Source organism: Caretta caretta, chromosome 5 (assembly GCF_965140235.1).
Source record: "Caretta caretta isolate rCarCar2 chromosome 5, rCarCar1.hap1, whole genome shotgun sequence".
Classification (NCBI taxonomy): Eukaryota; Metazoa; Chordata; order Testudines; family Cheloniidae; genus Caretta; species Caretta caretta.
Window position 1 is genome coordinate 24,258,900 of NC_134210.1, and position 23,878 is coordinate 24,282,777.

Here is a 23,878-nt window from a genome sequence, read left to right on the forward strand (position 1 = left end):
CCAGTAAGCTACATCATCGGTACTGAAATCAACCCAAATACCAGGATCTTTCCTCCTATTTACAGCATGAGCAGTTTCAGTCTCTGACACATCCATATCTTCTAGAACAATGTCTGTTTTACCACCAGGAGTAGGATGATCAGTTACAGTCTCTGACACATCCACATGTTCTGGAATGGTGTTTGTTTCACCAATAGAAGAAGGGTCAGTCTCTGAAACACCTACAGGTTTTGGAACGAAGTCTGTGCTCCTGAGAGAAGATGTTGCTTCTGATGAATTCGCTTTGAAAAATGATGTCAGCTTTGGAAGATTTTGGAAAATGTCACTTATTTTGTTTCTTTTCTTCCGCCAGTTTATGTTTCTGTGCTCCATTCGGTTACGTTTCATCCTGCCCCTTATCTCAGTTATCTGAACTTAAAAAAACAAAAACAAATTACACAACGTACACTATTTCTTTCTGTGTGTGTGTATATATAAAAAAGAAAAAAAACGAATCAAGTACATATAAATCAGAAGAATATATCAATAATAAAACAAATTTATTGCAATACATGACAGAATCTGATTTCTTCACATTATTTCAATCTACGCTAGTAGGACGCCTCCCTGGTTTAGGTGGGGATAAGTAATAAGAAGAGAAGAGAAAAATGGGGGAAGAGTGTGGAGTGTAAGGAAGTCTAACAAATTTCTGATTTTTCCCATGATGACTACTTTGATGCTTTCTTTTTAATATCAAATATCAAATTTTTTTTTAAAAAAATCTTTTTTTTTTTTGGTGCCCCCTGCTTTGCTGATGCCCTAAGCACATGCTTATTCTGCTTATTGGGTAATCCAGCCCTGAGGTGAGGGGTTGCTGGAAAAGTGAGGTCTGTGTAGGGTCTCTATCCAAGGATAGTAGGACTCCAGGTAAGCTAGACATATGTGTAGACCACTTGCTGTATTAATATCTGTTCTATTTTTAAAAATCCTTATGCTTTTGTGACATTATATGATTAAAATATGACCATGTAGATCATTGTTCCTACCACTGTTATATGATTGCAACAAATCTTGTTCAAAGTATATCCTGTAAGGTGTCAATGAAAAAGTTTTATGGTTTGCTGAATATGATTATCCTATTTGCATACATCATTTTTGTATCAGGAGTTATGAATATTGTCTGTGTACCTGTATTTCAAATGTTTGCTCCTGGGTAACTCCCACAAGGTACCTACATCTAGTTTAGCCAGCAGAGTGTGAAGTGTTCTTCAACTATTCAACTTGAATAGTCCCTTAACTTGCAATGCACTATAGAAGAGGATTATCCCTACCTGATGGGCCTTCCTGTGGATGTTCTAAATAGAATATGGGTAATGGCCTCTGCTATGATTCATCGAAGCATGCAAGGGCATGTGACTAGACTGAACTCCATCTTGTGTGCCTGTAACTTTCCACAAACTGAAACTGAGAGCTTTCCCTCCACGTGGCAGAAGCTATAGAAGGCCCTGGAAACATCTCCATTTTGCCTCTTTCCTGCTCTAACCTCTGGACTATGGATTTATACTCATGGGCGCATTCTAACCAAGAGACTGAGGACCTTCCAATTATTTGGAAGCAACCAGAGACTTGACTTAAGCCAGCAGTTTATTCCTTTAACCAATTTTAACTCTCACCACTTTCTTTTTTTTATAAATAAACCTTTAGATATTAGATACTAAAGGTTTGGCACCAGTGTGAATATTGGGTAAGATATGAGTTGTATATTGATCTGGTATGTGGCTGGTCCTTTGGGATCAGAAGAACTCTTTGCTTGATGAAATTGATTTTAAATAATCACTCATCATTAAATCTGGGTGTTCAATCTAGAACTGGAATACCTAAGGAGGCTTCATTTCTGACCTCTTATTAGCTAATGCGGTGTGAGAGGAGTTTACTTTTGTTGTGGTTTGGTATACCTTATGGAAGAATAACCACCAGTTTTTTGGGAGTGTGTCTATTTCTCAGCAGTTTGTTCTGAATTTGGTATTCTCAGACGTGACCCACTGAGTCACTATGACAGCTTTAGTCCTACTTTCAAGATTAAACAATACTTTGGTTTAAGAAGGCTGTCTGGTCACTCTGTTCACCACTGGTCACAGGCTACCAAGCATAATAATTGCAGGTAGCATGTCCAGCCCGATCTGCTGGGTAACCATGGTCGACATACAGAGTACTCGCAAAAAGAAAAGGAGTACTGGTGGCACCTTAGAGACTAACAAATTTATTGGAGCATAAGCTTTTGTGAGCTACAGCTCTCTGATAGAGAGTACTGTTAGCCCAGGGTCTGGTCTAAGAGTGGGAGAATCAAGTGATTCCACCTCAGGAGAGGTAAAGGCATGGGGACTGACATCCAAAAGGATGCATTCACAGGGATCAGAGAGGGGGCAGACGTGCAGCTATCCCTGTAATTGTGACGGTGATCACTGTGAAATTTAAAAACAAAAAACAGGCATGTGTGTGCATTCTCCGTTTAGCTTTTTTGAAAGCCTTGCTAAGAAGGCATTAAAATAGTCAGGCCTTGTGGTTCCAAGGACATGTGAGGGTCTTATAGGCAGATTTAGTCCTTGAGACTTGTTAAAAGTGAGGGTGCAAATTGTAGCCCCTGATGGGTCCAAGTTGTGAGGCTGGAAGTGGCAACAATAAAGTAAGTATTTCTCCCTCCTCCCCCTTTTCTAAACAGGAAGAAGATGGAAAAAAGCTTCATACCGAGCTTCATACCGAGTGGGAGCTTCATACCGAGAAGTAAGTGTGTGTGTGTGTGTGTAAATGCAGAAGCCACTTGGCAGGGGAGGTGAGGAGAAATATTAAAGATGATGAACCAATTGCCCATATTATTTCAAACTGTGAAAAAGCTGGGGAAGAAGTGATTTGTGCAGGAGAACAAATAAGTTGTGTTTTTATTTTCCCCACGAAGAGAGTGGGAGTCCATCTATTTGCCCCTCATTACAGGCTGTGAAGCATGGTAATCCTTTTATTGGCCTGGGAAAGTTGGACATAGCTCCCTCTGGAATCCTCCTACCCTATTACATATACAGGAAAAGCTGTGTTATCTGGCACTTCACAAACCAAAAAGCTCTATAAACCGCCATTTTGGGAGGAGGTGCAGGGCACAGGCTCTGGCAGGGGTTGGGGCACAGGAGGGGTTTCGTTGTGCCAGATCCGGGTGGTGCTCACCTCGGGCCGCTCCCCGCAAGCAGCAACATGTCTGGAGAGGTGTGGGCAGGTGGCTTTATGTGCTGCCTCCGCCCACAGGCGCCACCCCTGCAGCTCCCATTGGCTGTGATCAATGCTCCTAGGCAGAGGAATGGCTACAGGGGCTCCATGTGTTTCCCCACCCCAAGCGCTGGCTCCGCAGCTCCCATTGGCTGGGGACTGCAGCCAATGGGAGTGTGGGGTAGTGCCTGCAGGTGGGGCGGCACGCAGAGACACCTGGCCGTGCCTCTCCACACATGACACTGCTTGCGGGGAGCCGCCCAAGGTGAGCACTGCCTGGATCTGGCACCCCGAAACTCCTCCTGTACCCAAACTCCCTCCCTCTTAGTTAACTGAAATTTTTGACTTACCCCCCATTCTCTCAACATGCTGGATAACAGCTTTTACTGTAGTAGCTAATACTGAAGTCACTCAAAATTCCATTTTAGGGCTTCCTTGAACTAGATATGGACCAATTCCTTACATATGAACTATAGGATCTTGCAATAACTTTCAACTTCAGAATTATTTTTTTAAGTCTTAGTTCAACTATTTCCATATGAAGAGGACACAAATAAAAAAAATACCTTTTTTTTACATAACTGGCAGTGATCATTTAGACAAGATTCACTGAGCAAACTGTTATATATTGCTCTGATGCTGTTGTTTGCTCAGATGCAGCTCTCTCTCTCTCTCTCTCTCTCTTTTTTGCAAAAATGTTATTGGAATGTTTCCATGAAACATCATAATAAAGCCTGTACATGAGATGATTACCAGAACATTTGAGTCATGGCTAAGAAATAATCCAAGAACATGCATTGCAAACAAAATATATTTCACTGGAAATGTCTGGAAAACAACAACAACATGAATACAATAAAATAAAGGTTAAAAGACCCTAATACCTAAAATACAATATCTTTCTTAGTATTTTTAGGGAAAACATCACTTTAAACAGCAAAGTGCGTATGCACCTGAGAGAGAGCGATTGGACTCTGTTCTCAGTGCCTGGAATTCATTTCTAACCCTAGTGAGCATAATAAAGAGAATTTTGGAAAAGTCATGCCCGTGGAAGGTGCCAAAGTGACAGCTCAGGATGCTAAAGTCTGTATTTATCAACATAATGTGTTCAGCTTCCCTATATTACCATGCTACTGTGCCTCAACCCTGATCTGGATGGATTTCCTTGAAAGAAAGCCCTGTGCAAGGGAAGTTGTGTGACCTGTGTTATATAGGTCAGATTAGATGATCACAATGGTCCATTCTGGCTTTGGAATCTGTAACTCCATGCCATGTCAGTCACCTGTCTTTCTATGAAGACTGGCAATAAGGCTGCCAGCTAGTGCCCATTATGATGGGGGTTTTTTGATATGAACACATGTCCACTTTGAACTGGACCGAGGTCACAAACTTGCTATCCGATAGGCCCCAGACACTAGACCATTTGAAACAAATGTTGTGAAGTGGAACTGTGAATATTATCTTATTTTTCTACTGGTGTCTAAAGTTAAATTTTTTGATTTTCCACTGGTTATAACTCTACATCACTATACCCAGCTAACAAAATGTAGAATTAGAAGAGGGTGGGAAGTAGAAGTTCTTTACAAACAGGATTCAGAGTAACAGCTGTGTTAGTCTGTATTCGCAAAAAGAAAAGGGGGGAGGTATTTTTTCATGCTTTGTGTGTATAAAAAGATCTTCTACACTTTCCACAGTATGCATCCGTTGAAGTGAGCTGTAGCTCACGAAAGCTTATGCTCAAATAAATTGGTTAGTTTCTAAGGTGCCATAAGTCACAATGTGGATAAATTGGAGAGAGTCCAGCGAAGGGCAACAAAAATGATTAGGGGTCTGGAACACATGAGTTATGAGGAGAGGCTGAGGGAGCTGGGATTGTTTAGCCTGCAGAAGAGAAGAATGAGGGGGGATTTGATAGCTGTTTTCAACTACCTGAAAGGGGGTTCCAAAGAGGATGGCTCTAGACTGTTCTCAATGGTATCAGATGACAGAACGAGGAGTAATGGTCTCAAGCTGCAGTGGGGGAGGTTTAGATTGGATATTAGGAAAAACTTTTTCACTATGAGGGTGGTGAAACACTGGAATGCGTTACCTAGGGAGGTGGTAGAATCTCCTTCCTTGGAGGTTTTTAAGGTCAGGCTTGACAAAGCCCTGGCTGGGATGATTTAACTGGGAATTGGTCCTGCTTTGAGCAGGGGGTTGGACTAGATGACCTTCTGGGGTCCCTTCCAACCCTTATATTCTATGATTCTATGATTAAGTCCTCCTTTTCTTTTTACATACAAGAGTTTCTCCTAGTCTTTCCTCAATGTGTGAGCACCACTCCCATTAACCCATCTGACACCCCATGTGTGTTCTACCTTTGACCATTCAAATGAAGTAATATTCTATGGTGGTTTAGCATACGTTGTCATGCAGCAAGGCCTCTCTTGAAAACCAAAGGATTAATAGGCCCCACTCAATAACAATGCTTTCAGTACAGGACTGGTAATAAAGAATTAGATGTGGATTTAATGTGAAGCCCTATTGTCTTGTGAAACAAGACTTCCCTTTTTGTTGGTGTTATTATTTAAACATTTCCATTGTGGTCCTTTTGTGGGGCTCAGAAAAGAGATCTGTTTACAGCCCATCCCAGAAAAAAAGATTTCAAGAATATCTATTGGGGGGTGGGGAGGGAATGGTTATCAGAAATCAACAAAGTTCCATTACTACAAAATCAGTAATAAAACCACACTTCTTAACTTTAAACACTGAGTTACACAATATGAAGAAGAATAAAGAGCCAAATACTGTGGTCAGAAAAAAACTCTCAGTTTGGGGTTAAAAATTTTACTGAATGTAATTGGTTGCACCCCATTTATGTGCAGGGAAGCTTTATTTTTGTAGTATGATTGGTGATGCTGAAAAGTGTACAGTTTGCTCTAAAAGTTAGGCAGTTTTAAGTGAGGTAAGAAATAGCAGGGTGTGCCACAGAGACAGAAGGTGGGGTTGGGGGGATGAGGAGAGAAAATTTAAATTACATTTTTGGAATTGTTTTGTTTTAATACTCTAACAGGATTAATAACATAGTTAAGAACCTTTTTAAAAATATATATACCAACTTTTTAACCTGAAAGTATCATTTTAAGTGATTTGCCTAGGTCACACAGTGAGTCAGTGAAAATATAGGGGAAATCCAGAAGTCCTAAACCTCACTTCGCACAGTCTAAACATAAGATTCAAAGTGCGTAATGGCAACACCTGGAGAGCCACAAATGGGGTATATTTCTGAAACCAATCTCCAAAAGTGAATTTTTTGAAAATGAAAAACAGAAATAAAACCTCCATCTGGAGTTTCTGGGTGTACATTTTAATAGAAAACTAATAATTTGTTGCAATACCTTTAGGACTGGATTCTATAGTCACCCTGCCCATCAAGCCGCAATTGATGTAAAAACAAAACTGGACCCTTTACTAATATACAAGATTAGCTATTTATCTAATGCCCCTAAGACACCACTGCATTAATGATTCAGAGGCTTCAAAAAGGTGAATTAAGAACAAAAGATTAGGCTTCATCTCTCAATATTCCTAATTTATACCAGTTTAAACTAGACCCATGAAGTTATTTTCACACAGGTGCTTAAGTGTCAGTTTCCTTTGGGTTTTTTTTTTTTTTTGGTACTTCATGTATTGTTAAAGCTCCTTCGATGTTTATTCTTTCATTTCTGCCTTACTGGCATCATTCAGAGAGGCCTTTCACCGTACCAGACTAGCCCAACCAAAGATAATTCACTAAAAACTGGACAAAAGAAAAAGTTCACTCCTGACTCGGACTCTGCTTTTTCATATGTAGGCATTTGTCAATTGTCTCAGGGGTGGGGGGCAAAGGGCACATTATAGATGCCACTTTACAGAATGAAAATAAATAATAGAGTAAGAGTTATGATATGAAGTAGATGGTTTAGGGGTCTATAGGCTATAGTTCCTGGCTATTTGCAGACTCCAGAGCACAACTCTGCATCAGATTCCATTAGAAGATTCACAACCATAAAGGCAAGAAGCCATAATTAAAAACTCTATATTTTAAAGACGGAATCCTAGATTTTTGACAGTAAATTCAATAGGAGGGTGGATTCAGCAGCCAGTCCAGCAGTGAGGGGCTCATGGAAAAAACCAAGTCCTGCCTGAAGTTACGTACTGTTAACACTAAGTAGGGATGGATGAATTTCATGGAGTTCAGCTTTTGGCAAACTTGTCAAATATGTTCTTGTTTGAAAAACTAGTGAGAGTTTGTGGACCTTTTCTTCCTTGAATCCTTATTTCTCCTACAAGGATGCTTCAGTTTAAACCAAACATGAAAACGTTCAAATATGTTTTTCTACCTACAGGGAAGCTGTGCTACGCAGATTAGGCTAAAAGGATCCCCCAAAAGAGGCTGGTACAAGTGTGTGGCCTGGGTATGTGGTAATCTATTTTTTTTATTAAAATGTTTACCTCTTTCCCATTTCTTCACTCCCACTTCCCTTGCACCAGTCTCTCTGTTTCACAGTCTCATTGCAATTTTTCTCCCTATTATTTCACTGGCTTTTTTTTTTTTCTTGGCTCCTTTTTTCAGTCTCTTCTAAGCAGAATGTGAACCCAATAACATTCTAATTCCAGTCAGTCTTTCCAACCACAACTTTCAAGTGAGTTTGACATTAGGCAAAACAGGCCAGACACTCAGCTGGTAATAATCATCATAGCTCCATTGAAATCAATAATTACAACTATTTACACCAACTGAGGTGCTGGATCAATTAATTCTCCCATCGGTAGTTAAACTGCGTGAGTGTGAGGTGAGAAATGTAATCATACAAGAGCTCAATAGTGTTTGTTTTTTTATCTCAGAAATAGCAGTTCTCTGAATCCAATGTTATAAACAGGTCGCCCCCTTGAACCAGTTTTATATGCTGAAGAAACTTGCATCTTTGCTGCCATCTTCTGACAAAACAAAAGTACATTTTTTGTTACACTTCTGCCAATGTTAACATTTAATTATCTTTTGTCCATTTTTAACTGACCATTGCACAGTTTTTCTTTTCCTTACTTGTCAACATAATTTTTGGGGATGTTACACGAAAGTTTTTTTTTTTAATCTTTTAAATCAGCTGTACTGATCGATTTTAGTCTGAAAGGCCACCATCAAACTAAACATCAACATTTTAAAAACTTCATTTCTTTTCACCATTTATGCTATATCTGGCATTTGGTCAGTGATAAAGTGAAGGGGTTGATTGTTTTTGGTTCACGTGTTCTACTCAGTGAAACAATTTTGGGGTCGTAAACATTGCAAGAGAATGTTTAAATCCAAGCTAACTGCCCCTCCCCTCAACCCATTTTTAATTAAAAAAAATGCAAAAATATCTGTATTCTTCTTAGGTTCCTACATTTATGGCTAAACTATTGGATAATAGTCTTAGTAATTGCCTTTTCTTTTTGTCTGTGTATAGATAAGTATAATTTTACTAATGTTAATCCTCTTGGCTTGTCTTTTAGCATTTCATTAGGTTTGTAACGTCCAGCATGGTCTATTGCCTATCACAGTAACCTTTACTATCTGAATGAAACACCAAAAATCTAGAACCCCAAATCACTGCTGCAAGGGGCCAGAAAGCAGCCAACACAATAAGGATTCTCTGTGCCATGTAGGACCTGCATAACAGCCCTATCCCTATCTTATGGTTCCAGGGCAAGCTGTGTCTTTGAGACCTCAGGCCTGGTCTACTACACTACAAAGTTAGGCTGATGTACGTTGTCTTGCATTGACCTTATTTGTGCATATGTCTGCTCTAAAGCTTGTTGTAAATGCCCCATTGATTATATAGTAAAACCACCTCCCTAAAGAGTTAGAGCCACAGTCAACATACTGAGGTCAATACGGTCCAAGTGGGATTCAACCCTAACAGTCTTCCAGCTGTTGTCCCACAATGCCCTATTCGCTGGGATAGTGACTGCTCTGGTTACAATTGTAAACTCCTTTGTCCAGGAGTCATAGAGATGGGAAGCCATGCCCCTGAAAACGTCCCATGCATTTTTGAAATGTCTTTTCTTGATTGCCCATCTGGGCAAGTACACCTAGCAGTTCTCCCTTGTGTGCAACTGCCCAACCAACCATGCCAACTCCACACAATTGCAGAGCTCCTGCCTGGAGAACACAGGAGATATATTGGCCTGTGGGGAGAAGAGGCTGTGGAAGCACAGTTATGGACCAGCTGTAGAAAGGTGGGCAGCTAGGAAAAGATTGCACAGGGGATGTACATGAAGGGTTACAACAGGGATTATCAGCTGTGCTGCATGAAAGTGAAAGAACTGCAGCAGGCATTCCACAAGGCCAGGGAGGTCAACAATAGATCTAATGCTGAGCACAGATCTACTACCTTTACAACAAGCTGCATACCATTCTCAGCAGAGACCACACCAGCACCCCCCAAACTACTGTGGCTACCCTGGAGGCCCACAAGACAGAGACCCCTGCTAAACAGCAAGGAGGAGGAGAAGAGGTGGCAGACATGGGGACTCCAGCCATGCCATGAGCCAAGACCTGTTTGATAGTCCTCAACAGTCTAACCAGCCAAACGTGGATGAGACCGATAAAGGGGAAGGGACCTTTGGTAACTGTGTACAGTACATACAATTTTCCTTAGCAAATTAAAATTTAAAGGTGGTGCCTGGCCCATTCCCAAGTTAACAAGCCGTGGTATTGGCTTTCAATTGTTTTGCTCATACAAGGTGAGGTAGAATAGGTATCTACTTCCCTGTTGGGTTAGGCAGGGGGAAGGGGAATAGGGAGCAGTTTGTTTATGTACAAAGTGATGTCCCTTTTATCTTTCTGAGAGATCTCTATGAAACTTTCATGGAGATACTCTGCAAATTCTCTTAAAGATTTATAGGCATGGTTGCCTTATTTCTTCCTCTGCCATAGGACACTTTACCAGGACACTTTACAATATCTTCAGCAGGCACCACTGCAGTTAACAAGCTGGTGGCATGTGGACACAAGTGGCTTTGGGATGCCAGTAGCAGTTATGCTTTCTGTGCCTCTATTACCCTCAGGAGTAAGATATCATTAGTGATCCTAGTTTACCAGGATTAAAAAAAAAAAATCAAAATTCTAAAAAAAAACCAAAAAAACCCAACCATAAAAATCCATGTTTTTCCATGATTAAAATGGAACGCTGAATTGTAGTTTCCCTAGCCACAATATATATAAGTATCAGTTGAACACGGTGTGTTATTGATATATTTACAATTTTTAAGCAAGTTCAAAGCCTACCAGTGACATCAATTATTATAATCAAATTAATAGAGTTGCAATTTGTAATTGTCTGCCTTCAGACATAATCTGCAGCCTTGCTGCATATAGTACAGAACAGAACATTATCGTCAACTTGAAATTTGACCTTGACAAACTCAGTGACATGGTCTTTAAGGGTGATTTTAAGTTTTTGGCATCTTTTCATAACTTTAATTATTAACATCTGGAGGCTGAAGTGAACTTTGAGATGCATTGAAACGCGAATCCCTATACGCCGGAAGCAGTTTATTGGAATATGTTTAGCTATGTAAATTTAAAATCAACCACAAGAGGGGAGGTTGCACGCATTGAAATAAGTGACACTGGTACTTACAGTAAAATGTAGTTAATAGTTAATATAGGATTTTATTTTTCAAAAATTATAAAAACTAAAGATTCTCTATAAAAATGCAAATTCCATGCTTTTCCATAGCAAACAGATTTCTAGGATCTCTGGATATCAGCTAGAACTAGCCCTGACTGTGGAAAATAGTTTCAATGTTCAGTGCTGTTTCCCTATGCTTGCACCCGTGGAATAGAGACTGCAATTTTATTGTTTCATGCAGCCAAAATTTCTTTCTGCCCCCTCATCCCTAATGGGCAACATGGCTGGGACTGTAGAGAGATGCTGGGCAGAAGTACTCCAAAGTTGAAGTGTCAACAAGCATGTCTTATTAGAAGTTGTTATGGGGATAAGGGAAGGGAGTTTTGAAACTTATCTTTCTCTTTCTATTGTGAGTATAAATCCAATGATATATCTGTGCACTTTTATCAGCAGCTGCTGCCTTTGCAGTCTTGAGGGGTGCCTCCTCCACGTCTGTAGAATGCAAGATCCCGTTGAGGCAAAGAAAGAAGATGACAAAGGAGGGCATGTTTTGCAAGATCCTGCAAGCCAGTACTGCTTCAGACCTTGAATGAAGGGCCTGGAGGCATAGGCGCCAACTTTTGCCGGTGCTGGTGGGTGCTCGCCCCCGGTCCCACCCCGCCTCCACCCCTACGCCAATTCGAACCCCTTCCCCAAAGTCCCTGCCCCAACTCTGCCCCCTCCTGCCCCTACTGGACTCCTTCCTCAAATCCCTGCCCCAGCCCTGCCTGTTCCCGGAGCACACCACATTCTCCCTCCTCCCTCCCAGCGCTTACCGCCGCGAAACAGCTGTTTGGTGGCGGCAAGCGCTGGGAGCTAGGGGGAAAAGCGGGGACGCAGCGTGCTCAGGGGAGGTGGTGGAGACGGAGGTGAGCGGGGGGAGCGGGCGGGAAGCTGCCGGTGGGTGCAGAGCACCCACCAATTTTTCCCCGTGCGTGCTTCAGCCCCGGAGCACCCACAGAGTCGGCGCCTATCCCTGGAGGACCAGTATGACCAACAGCATGGACAAAGGCTCAGGGGTCCCAGCAGGAAAAGGACAGGGAGATGTACCAGGACATAGTGTGACAGATTTATGTTACCAATCTGCCTGGGGCGTCAGGTGATCAGGCTGAGGCCACAGGATCTTTAGGGAGGAGATGACGGAACACACCATGTAACTGAGTTTTAAAGCTTTATTGATAAAAATAAAATAACAGTGGAGAGTGATGGGTGCTCCTCACGTCACTCAGAGGAAGGAAGAAAGTGTTAGTGCCCCAAGCCCTAACCCACGTTCATATTCACACACTCACTACCTGAGGCTGGCCAGGCCTGGGTGTAACATAAGAAGAGGGGGAAGGGTGGTCGAGAGTTCTGTCCTGTGTACACAGGTCATCCAGGGTTCGCTGCCAGTCTCCGAATTGCTCCAGCTCTCAGGAGGGTTTTAAGTCCTAGGCTCCTTTGGGGGTGTTCCATTCCACAACCTCTGTTCCTGGTGCTCTTTGTGCCCGTCCAAACCGGCTTTCTGTGGTCTTCTTTGCTTTCCCAAAACACAACGGCTCCATGGACATGAAGCGCTGCCCCCCCTCATCATCTCACCTGTGTTTTCCATCTCTGCAGCCCTTGTTTTCTCATGGCTGGCTGTGGCGGGGTGAGGGATAAACTTCTTGTCTAGCACTGTGACCTTGAACTGGGGCCAGCATCTTATCGTTGGACTGAGCTTGTACCTACAGTGTTGAGTTAACCCATTCTCTGCTCTCTTTCTCCTTCCCCCTTTGGCCTCTTGCAGCCTGCAAAAGAATCTTCCACTCCCCACTCACACCTTTGACCCTGCCCAAAATGCTTTGCGATGCTTGCAACAGCGTTAGCAACATGCAGTGCTGATCTGCCTTCCTCAGGGGAACTCCTGAGGTTGTGACAATAATGGGTCCTCTCAGGCCGAAAGCCCAAATGTTGCAGACCTCTGGTTGACCTCTTGGTTTAAAAATCAGACTCCCCACTCTTTACAGTCTTTGGAGAACTCCATGGTAGCAGCTCATTATCCCTCCCAACATACCACGTGACATCACGATGGCATGTAAATATCCCCATCACTCCACACTAGGGGACAACAAGGAAAACTACAGATTCATATACACTGACCTGTGAGAACCATGGCAGGTGTACATATAGCCACAAGGGACTACATAGGTGGACTGATATGGATAGAAATGTTTGCTGCCTTTCCAATTTTTAAGTTCTGTAAATCTGTTAAAAGTTTGTATTGCATTGCCTTTTGCACATTGTTCTTCTACTCTGGTTTGGCACTCAACACATTTCTATTGTTAGAAAATACAATTATTTTTATTAGCTTGCAACACACTGTGGAATGCTTAGTGGTACTCAAAGCACACAATACTTGTACAGAAATAAAAAGGTCAGGAAAACACCCAGTCATATTTATAAATGTACAGAAAGCACCACATAATTCATAGCTTCACTAAAACACACAGTAATAGTTATAACTTTAAATACCCAAAGCTTCGGGCCCAGAGAACAGTACAGAACACAACTGTGGCTGACTGTTCTGGTGCTCTTTTAAACTTTCCCTCAAACGCATAGCTCCAAGTTGAGCCCTTGTGTTTTGTTGTTCAGTGTCAGCAGACAGATGCTCCGCCATCATCCATTTGGTGGCAGTTTTCCCCCCTTTGCCTCACACATATTATGCAGCACAACACAGGCAGCTATAACTATTAGCATATTTTTCCTCACTGAAATCCTACCCTTCAATCTACCAAAAGCACATTAAACTGTCATTCTGTACCTGCAGAGCCAGTACGCAAACCAGTGTATGGTTTCATGAATGAGGGAAGTAAGGGGTAGGCTGGGTCCCTCAGAATAACTATTGGCTTTTCAATTTCAAGTGGTAAATGATCAGAAAAGATGTCCCTTGCTTGCAGCTTTCTGAACAGTCCTGTGTTCTTAAAAGTTGTGACTGTCCTATACTTTCCCCGACCAGCCCATATTAATATCAGTGAAGTGTCCCCAGTCATCCACCAGTGTTTGCATAGCCATAGAAAAGTAGTCCTTTCAGTCTTTTATCCATTCTAAAGTCCCTTTGCATGTCCTGGGACACTAGAACCTAGTTAATCTGGTTTATGCATCTCCCCAGGTGGGATAGAAGCAGACTTCCAGAAGTGGATTCAGTGAAGTCTCCATCTGAGCAACAGCAATTGAATTAGAGACATTGCCTGTTTCCTGAGCTACATGCGGCGAGTACCAGTGGGAATTGACCCTTAGTGTTTCATAGAGCCAGCCACACCACAGTGCTCAAGCAAACAGAGATACACAAAAAATATTTATAAAATGCAGAATTCTTCTATGTGCTTCACAGCCTTCCCTCAGAGTCTCCAGCCCCAAGGCATGCCCATGGCTAGCAAGACATATTGGTGGAGGGCGGTGGTGGGTGGAGTGCTCTAGCTATGCTGCTAGATGGTTCTTTGTGGACTTCCACAGCTCAGGTGTAAATTAGAACAGCCCCTCGGGCCACTCTAGTTTATGCCACTGGCCCACCCAGTATCCTAGTGGTGTAAACCACCTTTGTCCCTCATCCTCTGGACTCAGAATCAGGGCCTGTGATCTTGGTAGTTCAAAATGGAACAGTCCTAGTACAAGAGAGTAGTTGTAGCCATGTCAGTCTCAGGACATTCTAAAGACAAAGTGGTGGAGGTAATATCTTTTATTGGACCAACTTCTGCTGGTGAGAGAAGCAAGCTTTCAAGAGCTCTTCTTCAGGTCTTCAGCACAAAGCCAGGTTCCAGGGCGAGGTCACACACAGGCCTAGCCAGCTCAGGCAACTGATGCAACAGAGGCACGGCTGCTCCCTTCCCCGAGAGCCAGGAGGTGGGCCAGGCAGGCCATGGCTAGACACGAAGAGCTGTGTGGCTCAAAAGTGTCTCTCACCAACCGAAGTTGGGCCACTACAATTATTACCTCATCCACCCTGTCACTGGAGTACAGTAGAGTCCATCTCCCTGCCAAAATGGGTCCAAAAGAGGCCATGCCAAAACATCTTTTAGTAATCCGAGTTTGGTTTGGAGATCAGCTCTGGAATCCCACAATAGCATGATGGGGTGGGAACAAAGGAGAGGTAGGCAACACTTTAAGAAGCTCCCTCAGCAAGGATCTCTGGGTAGCTGATAGGTTTCAGAGTAGCAGCCGTGTCCGGCTGTATTCGCAAAAAGAAAAGGAGGACTTGTGGCACCTTAGAGACGAACCAATTTATTTGAGCATAAGCTTTCGTGAGCTACAGCTCACTTCATCGGATGCATGTAGTGGAAAATACAGTGGGGAGGTTTCAGAGTAACAGCCGTGTTAGTCTGTATTCGCAAAAAGAAAAGGAGGACTTGTGGCACCTTAGAGACTAACCAATTTATTTGAGCATGAGCTTTCGTGAGCTACAGCTCACTTCATCGGATGCATACTGTGGAAAGTGCAGCAGACTTTATATACACATAGAGAATATGAAACAATACCTCCTCCCAGCCCACTGTCCTGCTGGTAATAGCTTATCTAAAGTGATCAACAGGTGGGCCATTTCCAGCACAAATCCAGGTTTTCTCACCCTCCACCCCCCCCACACAAATTCACTCTCCTGCTAGTGATAGCCCATCCAAAGTGACCACTCTTTACACAATGTAAATTTACACAGTGGGGAGATTTATATACACACAGAACATGAAACAATGGGTGCTACCATACCCACTGTCACCAGAGTGATCTGGCCTAGTCAATCCTCTGCTCCCACTGCCGGCCCGGCTCCCTAGTTTGTCATCTCCTAGCCCAGGGGCTGGGGTCCTCACGCCGACGGCTGCCGCGAGAGGCCGTGGCCGGCAGGGTGGGAAACCCAGGGCCGGGCCGCAGGCAGGCAGGCGAGGGGCTCGCCCCGCACACGTCTCCGGGCTGGCCACGCCGCTCAGGCAGGACCTCACGTGAGGGTGAGGCCAGGCGGAGCGGTGGCGCCGGGCCCGGCCCTTTGACAGGCCAGAAGCGGAAGGGCGGTGCTGGGCAGCCCCGGCCCGCGCGGGCCCCTAGCGCTGCCTTAGGTCACCCCGCGCAGGCTTCGGCTCCGCCCGGCCCCAACCCGCTTCCCGCTGCCGGGGCGGGACCAGCCGCGCCTCCAGTTGCATCAGCTGCCAGAGCCGGCTGGGCCTGCGCGTGGCCTCGCTCCGACCGGCACCCGGCCCGGCTGCGTGCGGAGGGCGGCATGGCAGAGGTAGGGAGCCTGGTGAGCGCCGCGCCCGTCTCAGGGGCTTCTATGTGGGTCCCCCCCCCCCCCCGCCGCGCTCTGGGCTCGCGGGCCCTCTGACCCCGGGCTGGGTTTGAACCGGGGGGCGAAAAGCCCCTGCTCCCCGGCCCACCTCAGGCAGCTCTCCCCCGCCCTCCCCCCGGCCCTGTGGCGGGTTCCCCTCTCGCTCGCGCAGGGTGTCCCGCCGCGGCCCTGCCCTGCGGGGTGGGTGGCCGTGGTCGGGCAGCGCCGGCGGGGCAGGTACCGCGCGCCCGCAGCACGGCGCGGTTCCTGCCCCGCAGAGCGCGCAGGATTAGGGGCTCCCCTGGTCCTGCCATCGGGACCCCTGCGCCAACGTGGATCCCTGGTAAAATCAGCGGGGCTCGGTGCGGGCACCGGGGCTGCACGGGATCCGCCCCCAGGCAATCAAAAAGCCAATTGAAACCCTGCTAAACAACACGTATAGGGATGGCCAGCGCACAGCGAAACCTCCAAGTACTAGCGTGTCTGTTTCTATCCCCTCCAACGTTATTCCCCTTTCCACTGTAAATGGTCATCTCTTAATCACCGATTGAAAAGCGATGTGATTTTGGGACTCTTCACATTGGCCTTTAAGCTCTAGACAGCACTAACGTTTAAAATGGCCTAGAACCACAACCGTGCAAGGTGTTTTACAGGTGGGTAGAAAAAGGAAGTCCCTGCCCTGTGGAGTTTGCTGCCAGTTACAGTGTCACGTTGCATAGTTAGGTTTCAAAGTAGCAGCCGTGTTAGTCTGTATTCGCAAAAAGAAAAGGAGGACTTGTGGCACCTTAGAGACTAACCAATTTATTTGAGCATAAGCTTTCGTGAGCTACAGCTCACGTCATCGGATGCATAAAATGGAAAATGCAGTGAGGATGTTATATACACACAGACCATGAAAAAATGGGTGTTTACCACTACAAAAGGTTTTCTCTCCCCCCACCCCACTCTCCTGCTGGTAATACTTTATGTAAAGTGATCACTCTCCTTACAATGTGTATGATAATCAAGCTGGGCCATTTCCAGCACAAATCCAGGGTTTAACAAGAACGTCTGAGGAACAGTGGGGGGGGAGGAAAAAACAAGGGGAAATAGGTTACCTTGCATAATGACTTAGCCACTCCCAGTCTCCATTCAAGCCTAAGTTAATTGTATCCAATTTGCAAATGAATTCCAATTCAGCAGTCTCTCCCTGGAGTCTGGTTTTGAAGTTTTTCTGTTGTAATATCGCAACTTTCATGTCTGTAATCACGTGACCAGAGAGATTGAAGTGTTCTCCGACTGGTTTATGAATAATTCTTAACATCTGATTTGTGTACATTTATTCTTTTACATAGAGACTGTCCAGTTTGACCAATGTACATGGCAGAGGGGCATTGCTTGCACATGATGGCATATATCCCGTTGGTAGATGTGCAGGTGAACGAGCCTCTGATAGTGTGGCTGATGTTATTAGGCCCTGTGATGGTGTCCTCTGAATAGATATGTGGGCACAGTTGGCAACGGGCTTTATTGCAAGGATATGTTCCTGGGTTAGTGGTTCTGTTGTGTGGTATGTAGTTGCTGGTGAGTATTTGCTTCAGGTTGGGGGGCTGTCTGTAAGCAAGGACTGGACTCTCTCCCAAGATTTGTGAGAATGTTGGGTCATCCTTCAGGATAGGTTGTAGATCCTTGATAATGCGTTGGAGAGGTTTTAGTTGGGGGCTGAAGGTGATGGCTAGTGGCGTTCTGTTATTTTCTTTGTTGGGCCTGTCCTGTAGTAGGTGACATTCTGGGTACTCTTCTGGCTCTGTCAGTCTGTTTCTTCACTTCAGCAGGTGGGTATTGTAGTTGTAAGAATGCTTGATAGAGATCTTGTAGGTGTTTGTCTCTGTCTGACGGGTTGGAGCAAATGTGGTTGAATCGTAGAGCTTGGCTGTAGACGATGGACCATGTGGTGTGGTTTGGGTGAAAGCTGGAGGCATGTAGGTAGGCATAGCAGTCAGTTGGTTTCTGGTATAGGGTGGTGTTTATGTGACCATCGCTTATTAGCACCGTAGTGCCCAGGAAGTGGATCTCTTGTGTGGAGTGGTCCAGGCTGAGGTTGATGGTGGGATGGAAATTGTTGAAATCATGGTGGAATTCCTCAAGGGCTTCTTTTCCGGGGGTCCAGATGATGAAGATGTCATCAATGTAGCGCAAGTAGAGTAGGGGCATTAGGGGACGAGAGCTGAGGAAGCGTTGTTCTAAGTCAGCCATAAAAATGTTGCCATACTGTGGGGCCATGCAGGTACCCATAGCAGTGCCGCTGATTTGAAGGTATACATTGTCTCCAAATGTGAAATAGTTATGGGTGAGGACAAAGTCACAAAGTTCAGCCACCAGGTTTGCCGTGACATTATCGGGGATAGTGTTCCTGACGGCTTGTAGTCCATCTTTGTGTAGAATGTTGGTGTAGAGGGCTTCTACATCCATAGCGGCCAGGGTGGTATTTTCAGGAAGATCACCGATGGATCGTAGTTTCCTTAGGAAGTCAGTGGTGTCTCGAAGATAGCTGGGAGTGCTGGTAGCGTAGGGCCTGAGGAGGGAGTCTGCACTGCATTTTCCACTTTATGGATCTGATGAAGTGAGCTGTAGCTCACGAAAGCTTACGCTCAAATAAATTGATTAGTCTCTAAGGTGCCACAAGTACTCCTTTTCTTATTGCATAGTTAGTAAAGGGTAAAGCAAAGCACAAAAAGTGTGTTTCTTAGAAATGGGGGGTTACTGACTGTTCTTCATAACATATTGGTAAGTCTTATATGCCCAGTTAGAACTGGAGAAACTGAGGTAGTAAGATGAAGTGACTTATCTGAGGATATGCAGAGTCCTTGTCAGAGCTGGTATTAGGATTCAAGACTTTCTGAAGCCCTGTATTGTGCTGTGCTTAAACCAATGGACACCTTTTCCCTCACCTATAGAGTTAGATACAGCTATAAACTTGACATTGAGAAAGGAGAGTAAAGTAAGATTAGTTTATTTGTCTTTTTAGATAGCTGCTGGGGAAGAAAAGAAGGAATGGGGAAAGAAGAAAACCAAAGAAGGATCTGGTGATGGGGGTTGCACAGAGGTAAATTTCCAGTTCATTTATATGCTTTTAAACAGTTCAATTTTATTGCTGAATGTTGGACCGAGGACATCAATGTATTACACCAGGGTTCTCAAACTTAATTGCACCGCGACCCCTGTCTGACCACAAAAATTATATCACGAGCCCAGGAATGGGGGACCGAAGCCTGAGCCCAGCTGCCCCAGGTGGCAGGGTCAAAGCCTGAACCCCACCAGCCAGGGCTGAAGCCCTTGGGCTTTGGCTTTGGTCCTGGGCAGTAGGGCTCAGGCTTTGGCCCCACCCCTACCAAGTCTGAGCCAGCCCTGACAACCCCATTAAAATGGTGTTGCGACTCACTTTGGGATCCCAACCCACAGTTTGAGAACCACTGCATTACACCTACTATTGTGGGTGCTCTTGTGCGCCAGCTGATTTATAGTAATGACATGCAGCAGTGAAATAGTTATGAAATAGTTTTTGTTTCTTTGATGCTATTACAACAGGTTACGTTGGATTTGCAGAGCAGTCTGTAGTAATTCCCTTTTTACTATTAATCCTCGGGTTTGCACCAGGATGAGGGATTCATTTGTAATGATGATGTAACCTTTGTCTTTCTAGTGACTAAGTTTTCTAACTTTGAGTAAATGAGAATGCATAGTAGTATAGACATGAAAAGCATATTTTTTCTTAACCTTGTAGTTTCTGAAATCTTTATTACTTGGCATATTAGAATTTTAAGCAAATTATTATAAACCAGGTACAAGCCAATGTTTATTTAATTTAAATAATCTTAATCTTAATTTAGCTAAAGTTTTTTTGTCTTTAAATTAAAATTAATTATGATTACTTAGTGTTTAAATGGCATTAGCCACACTTCTGGAGGCAGACTATTGAAGGAGTAAATGGGAAGAGTGGAAGAGTAGCAGGTTAAAGTGGGAATGGAAGAAGAAAGTGGAGATGGGTAGGGAAGGTAGAGCATCAGTACAGATTAGCTGGGATGTTAGTAGGATTTGATTTATTAGAATAAGGTCGAGTCAGCGTTTGTATACCTGTAGGAGGCGGAAGTAGGAGATCTTGAGATACATACGATTATAAACATTTTTTGTTTGTAACTGAAACAGTGTGCTGTTAGTTCCCTCCCCCCCATTTATTATTGTGATAATAATGTCAGCAGCTTGCTTTTTCCAGTGTATTTTAAGCTACAGTAGAATTTGTGCTTCTCAAACTCTTGTTGCATTGCATTAGCTGCTTTTTTTAATAAGAAACTAGCCTGACCCTCTCTCTCTCTCTCTTGAAAAAGGATACTGACTAAAACTTTCATAAGGACCCAAGTGACTTGAAAATCAATGAGATTCAGATTCCTAAGTCACTTAGACACTTCAGAAAAATTTACCTTCTTTGCTTAATTTTTAAAGTTATTTTTCATTAGAACTGCAAGTCTTTGCTAATTACTTCTCCTTTCCTCCATACTTTTACATATAGCTGAATCCCTGGCCTGAATATATCAATGAGCGTCTAGAGAGGTATCATAAACTTAAAGCAGAACATGATGCGCTTCTAGCAGAAAGAGCTGCAAAAGACAGCAAACCCATTAAAGTGACATTACCTGATGGCAAGCAAGTTGATGCTGAATCCTGGAAGACCACTCCTTATCAAGTTGCTTGTGGAATTAGGTATGACTGACTTATGTGACCTATGCTATCACTTTCAGACAGAACTACTGCAAATTGCATCTGTGATCTTTTATAGTTCTTAGCGTGATGGATTATTTATTTCTTAGCACAACTTAATTTTCTTCAAGGCATTATTTTTAGCAATCTTGCTTTTACTATAAATTCAAACTAAACAGCTTTCTCATTTCAAAACATAATTCTTTGCCTTATGAAGATGCTGTTTCTAAAATTAAATCATTTTTTACGGGCTAGATCCTGTAAATACATAAACATGTGAGTAACTTTTACTAAGTGACTACTCCTGTTGAGTTGGGAACTAATCAACCATGCAAATAATGTTATTCACATTCTTGAAGTGTTTGTAGGATTGGGTGCTAGTGCATCACATAACTTAATCTATTCTGCATGGATATGTGGAGGACTGGTGGGTGAGAGTCACCCATAAAAATATCTTAATTAAACCCTTTTCCTACATATGTGTGGCACATCAAAAAGAGCACGACCTTAACTTTGGATGTATATCAAATGGTTAAACTTTTATTATAGTTTTGGGCAACGTATTAGGCATCTTGGAAAACTTCATGGTCATGTTTTATGATGCTCAAAATTAAAATGAGAAGACCTTAAACTTTAAATAGAAACACGAACCCTATTGTGGCTATGTTATTCATTGTACTTAAAAGCTTATCTCTTTGCTTTCTTGGTACATGTGTTTAAGGCTGCAGTTCATGTCCATGCTGTTTGCACGCTTATTCATCTGTCAAAATAGTCTCTGAAAATGTGGCCTCAAACTTTAATTTAGTGCCCTTTATCATAAAAATAAAGATTGTACCTATATGTTCATTCAGTGTTTCCATTAAGGTCAGGGTGAGTCCGGGATCAGTGAATGTTTCTGAACAATATTGGTAGGGTTCTTAGACATCAAATAATCTCCAGTAGAGTTGATTTCTTCTAGGTTGAGATGAAATAAACTAAGAAGGAAAGATTAGGTCTTTCCTGGAGACTTGTTCAGCTCTAAATGAAGTACTTTAGAAACACTCATGGTGTGATTCTTCTCTTGCAGTCAATCCATCTGAACTGCTGATCTGTTCAAACATTCAATAATTTCAGTTTAAGGTTCAAATGACTGCCAAATTTATCATCTTCAAGAATTGTTGGGATTTTTTTGTTAGTGGAGACAAATGTAAAAGTAATAGTACCTACCTGAAGTTTAAAAAAAAAAATCTGATCTCCTTCAGGTACTTAAAAGAGCTGCATCTCCTATTGCAGAAGGATCATATTAGCAGAGTCGGCAAGTACTGCCCTAAGTAAGTCAAATATGTTAGTAAGAGTGCTCTACAGTGGGAAATTTGCTAAATAAACTACATTTAGTTTCTTCCTGCTCTTTGCCAAAATATATATATAGAGAGAGAGAGTGTGTGGGGGATTTTCTTTAAGTGCTTAGTGTTGGTCTAACTTTGCTTCCATTGCCGTCAGTGAGTGTTCTACCACCGACTTCAGTGGAAGCAGACTTAAGTCAACCCTAAGCATCCTGAAAATGCCATCCTGACTGTGCAGGGGAAAGGTTATAGGGGTGTGTCTCCATTTGTTGATTCCAATAGCTGACATACAAATTATTTATTGTATAGTCAAGGTTTGGCTGACAACACTGTTATTGCTAAAGTGAACAAAGTGGTTTGGGATCTAGATCGTCCCTTGGAGGAAGACTGTACCCTGGAACTGCTCAAGTTTGACGATGAAGATGCTCAAGCAGTAAGTATCTTCCACTAAACTGTTTCTCCCCTCCCTTGGATGACAAACTTCAAAACAGAAAAGGAGTACTTGTGGCACCTTAGAGACTAACCAATTTATTTAAGCATAAGCTTTCGTGAGCTACAGCTCACTTCATCAGATGCATACTGTGGAAACTGCAGAAAACATTATATACACAGAGACCATGAAACAATACCTCCTCCCACCCCACTCTCCTGCTAGTAATAGCTTATCTAAAGTGATCACTCTCCTTACAATGTGTATGATGATCAAGTTGGGCCATTTCCAGCACAAATCCAGGTTTTCTCACCCTCCGCCCCAGAGTGAGTTTGTATGTGTCGTTTTTTGGGGGGGAGGTGAGAGAACCTGGATTTGTGCTGGAAATGGCCCACCTTGATTATCATACACATTGTAAGGAGAGTGATCACTTTAGATAAGCTATTACTAGCAGGAGAGTGGGGTGGGAGGAGGTATTGTTTCATGGTCTCTGTGTATATAATGTCTTCTGCAGTTTCCACAGTATGCATCCGATGAAGTGAGCTGTAGCTCACGAAAGCTTATGCTCAAATAAATTGGTTAGTCTCTAAGGTGCCACAAGTCCTCCTTTTCTTTTTGCAAATACAGACTAACACGGCTGTTACTCTGAAACTTCAAAACCTGAACTTAGTCCTCGGTGAGCGTAACTGCCTTTAACATTTGTAGAATAAAGAATGAAAATCGTTGTACAGTACATACCGTATTTTGTACTAACTAATTCTTAAGAAAGGTGTGTGCTACTGCAGATATATGTATGCTGGCATGTATTAATAGCAATTGCTTTGCTAGCAGTTGTGGTAATTAAGCCTATGTTAGGACTCTCATGGTGAGAATAAGCCTCTAAATCTGTAATCTTAATCTTACGTTAATGTTTTTTGTATTAGTATCTTTTTGCACATCATAAAAATGTAGCTCTTTATTTTAATGCTTGCTTATTCAGATTAATGTATGTGGAAAGTAGTATTAAGTACACTTTAAAAATGATATTCAGTACGAGCAGCACTCAACACTGTAGCTGAGATCTTAAATTCATACTTATTGTTCCCATATCAACTAACTCTGCCATGTTGCACATACGATATAGTTTAAGGCATACAAAATAATGCTATTTATGTGCAACATGGACAAGTTACACTTATGGTGAGATGCATAATTTTGCATTTTCAGGTATGTACATTTA

The 23,878-nt window shown here is 43.1% G+C and overlaps 1 protein-coding gene across 7 annotated transcripts in view; it reads left to right on the top strand.

The window, feature by feature from the left end:
- TARS1 (threonyl-tRNA synthetase 1) overlaps positions 1–23,878 on the top strand; it is a 74,478-nt gene that overhangs the window by 29,908 nt on the left and 20,692 nt on the right. For 5 of the 7 annotated variants that reach the window (XM_048851855.2, XM_048851854.2, XM_048851856.2 and 2 more), the window contains 5 exons: positions 2,699–2,760; positions 7,599–7,667; positions 19,181–19,258; positions 20,720–20,910; positions 22,539–22,662. In XM_048851855.2, coding sequence (XP_048707812.2) covers positions 2,699–2,760; positions 7,599–7,667; positions 19,181–19,258; positions 20,720–20,910; positions 22,539–22,662 — 524 coding nt within the window. Of the gene's footprint in view, positions 1–2,698; positions 2,761–7,598; positions 7,668–15,713; positions 16,150–19,180; positions 19,259–20,719; positions 20,911–22,538; positions 22,663–23,878 lie in introns of those variants that run through there. The other 2 variants (XM_048851858.2, XM_048851859.2) reach the window with 2 other exon arrangements.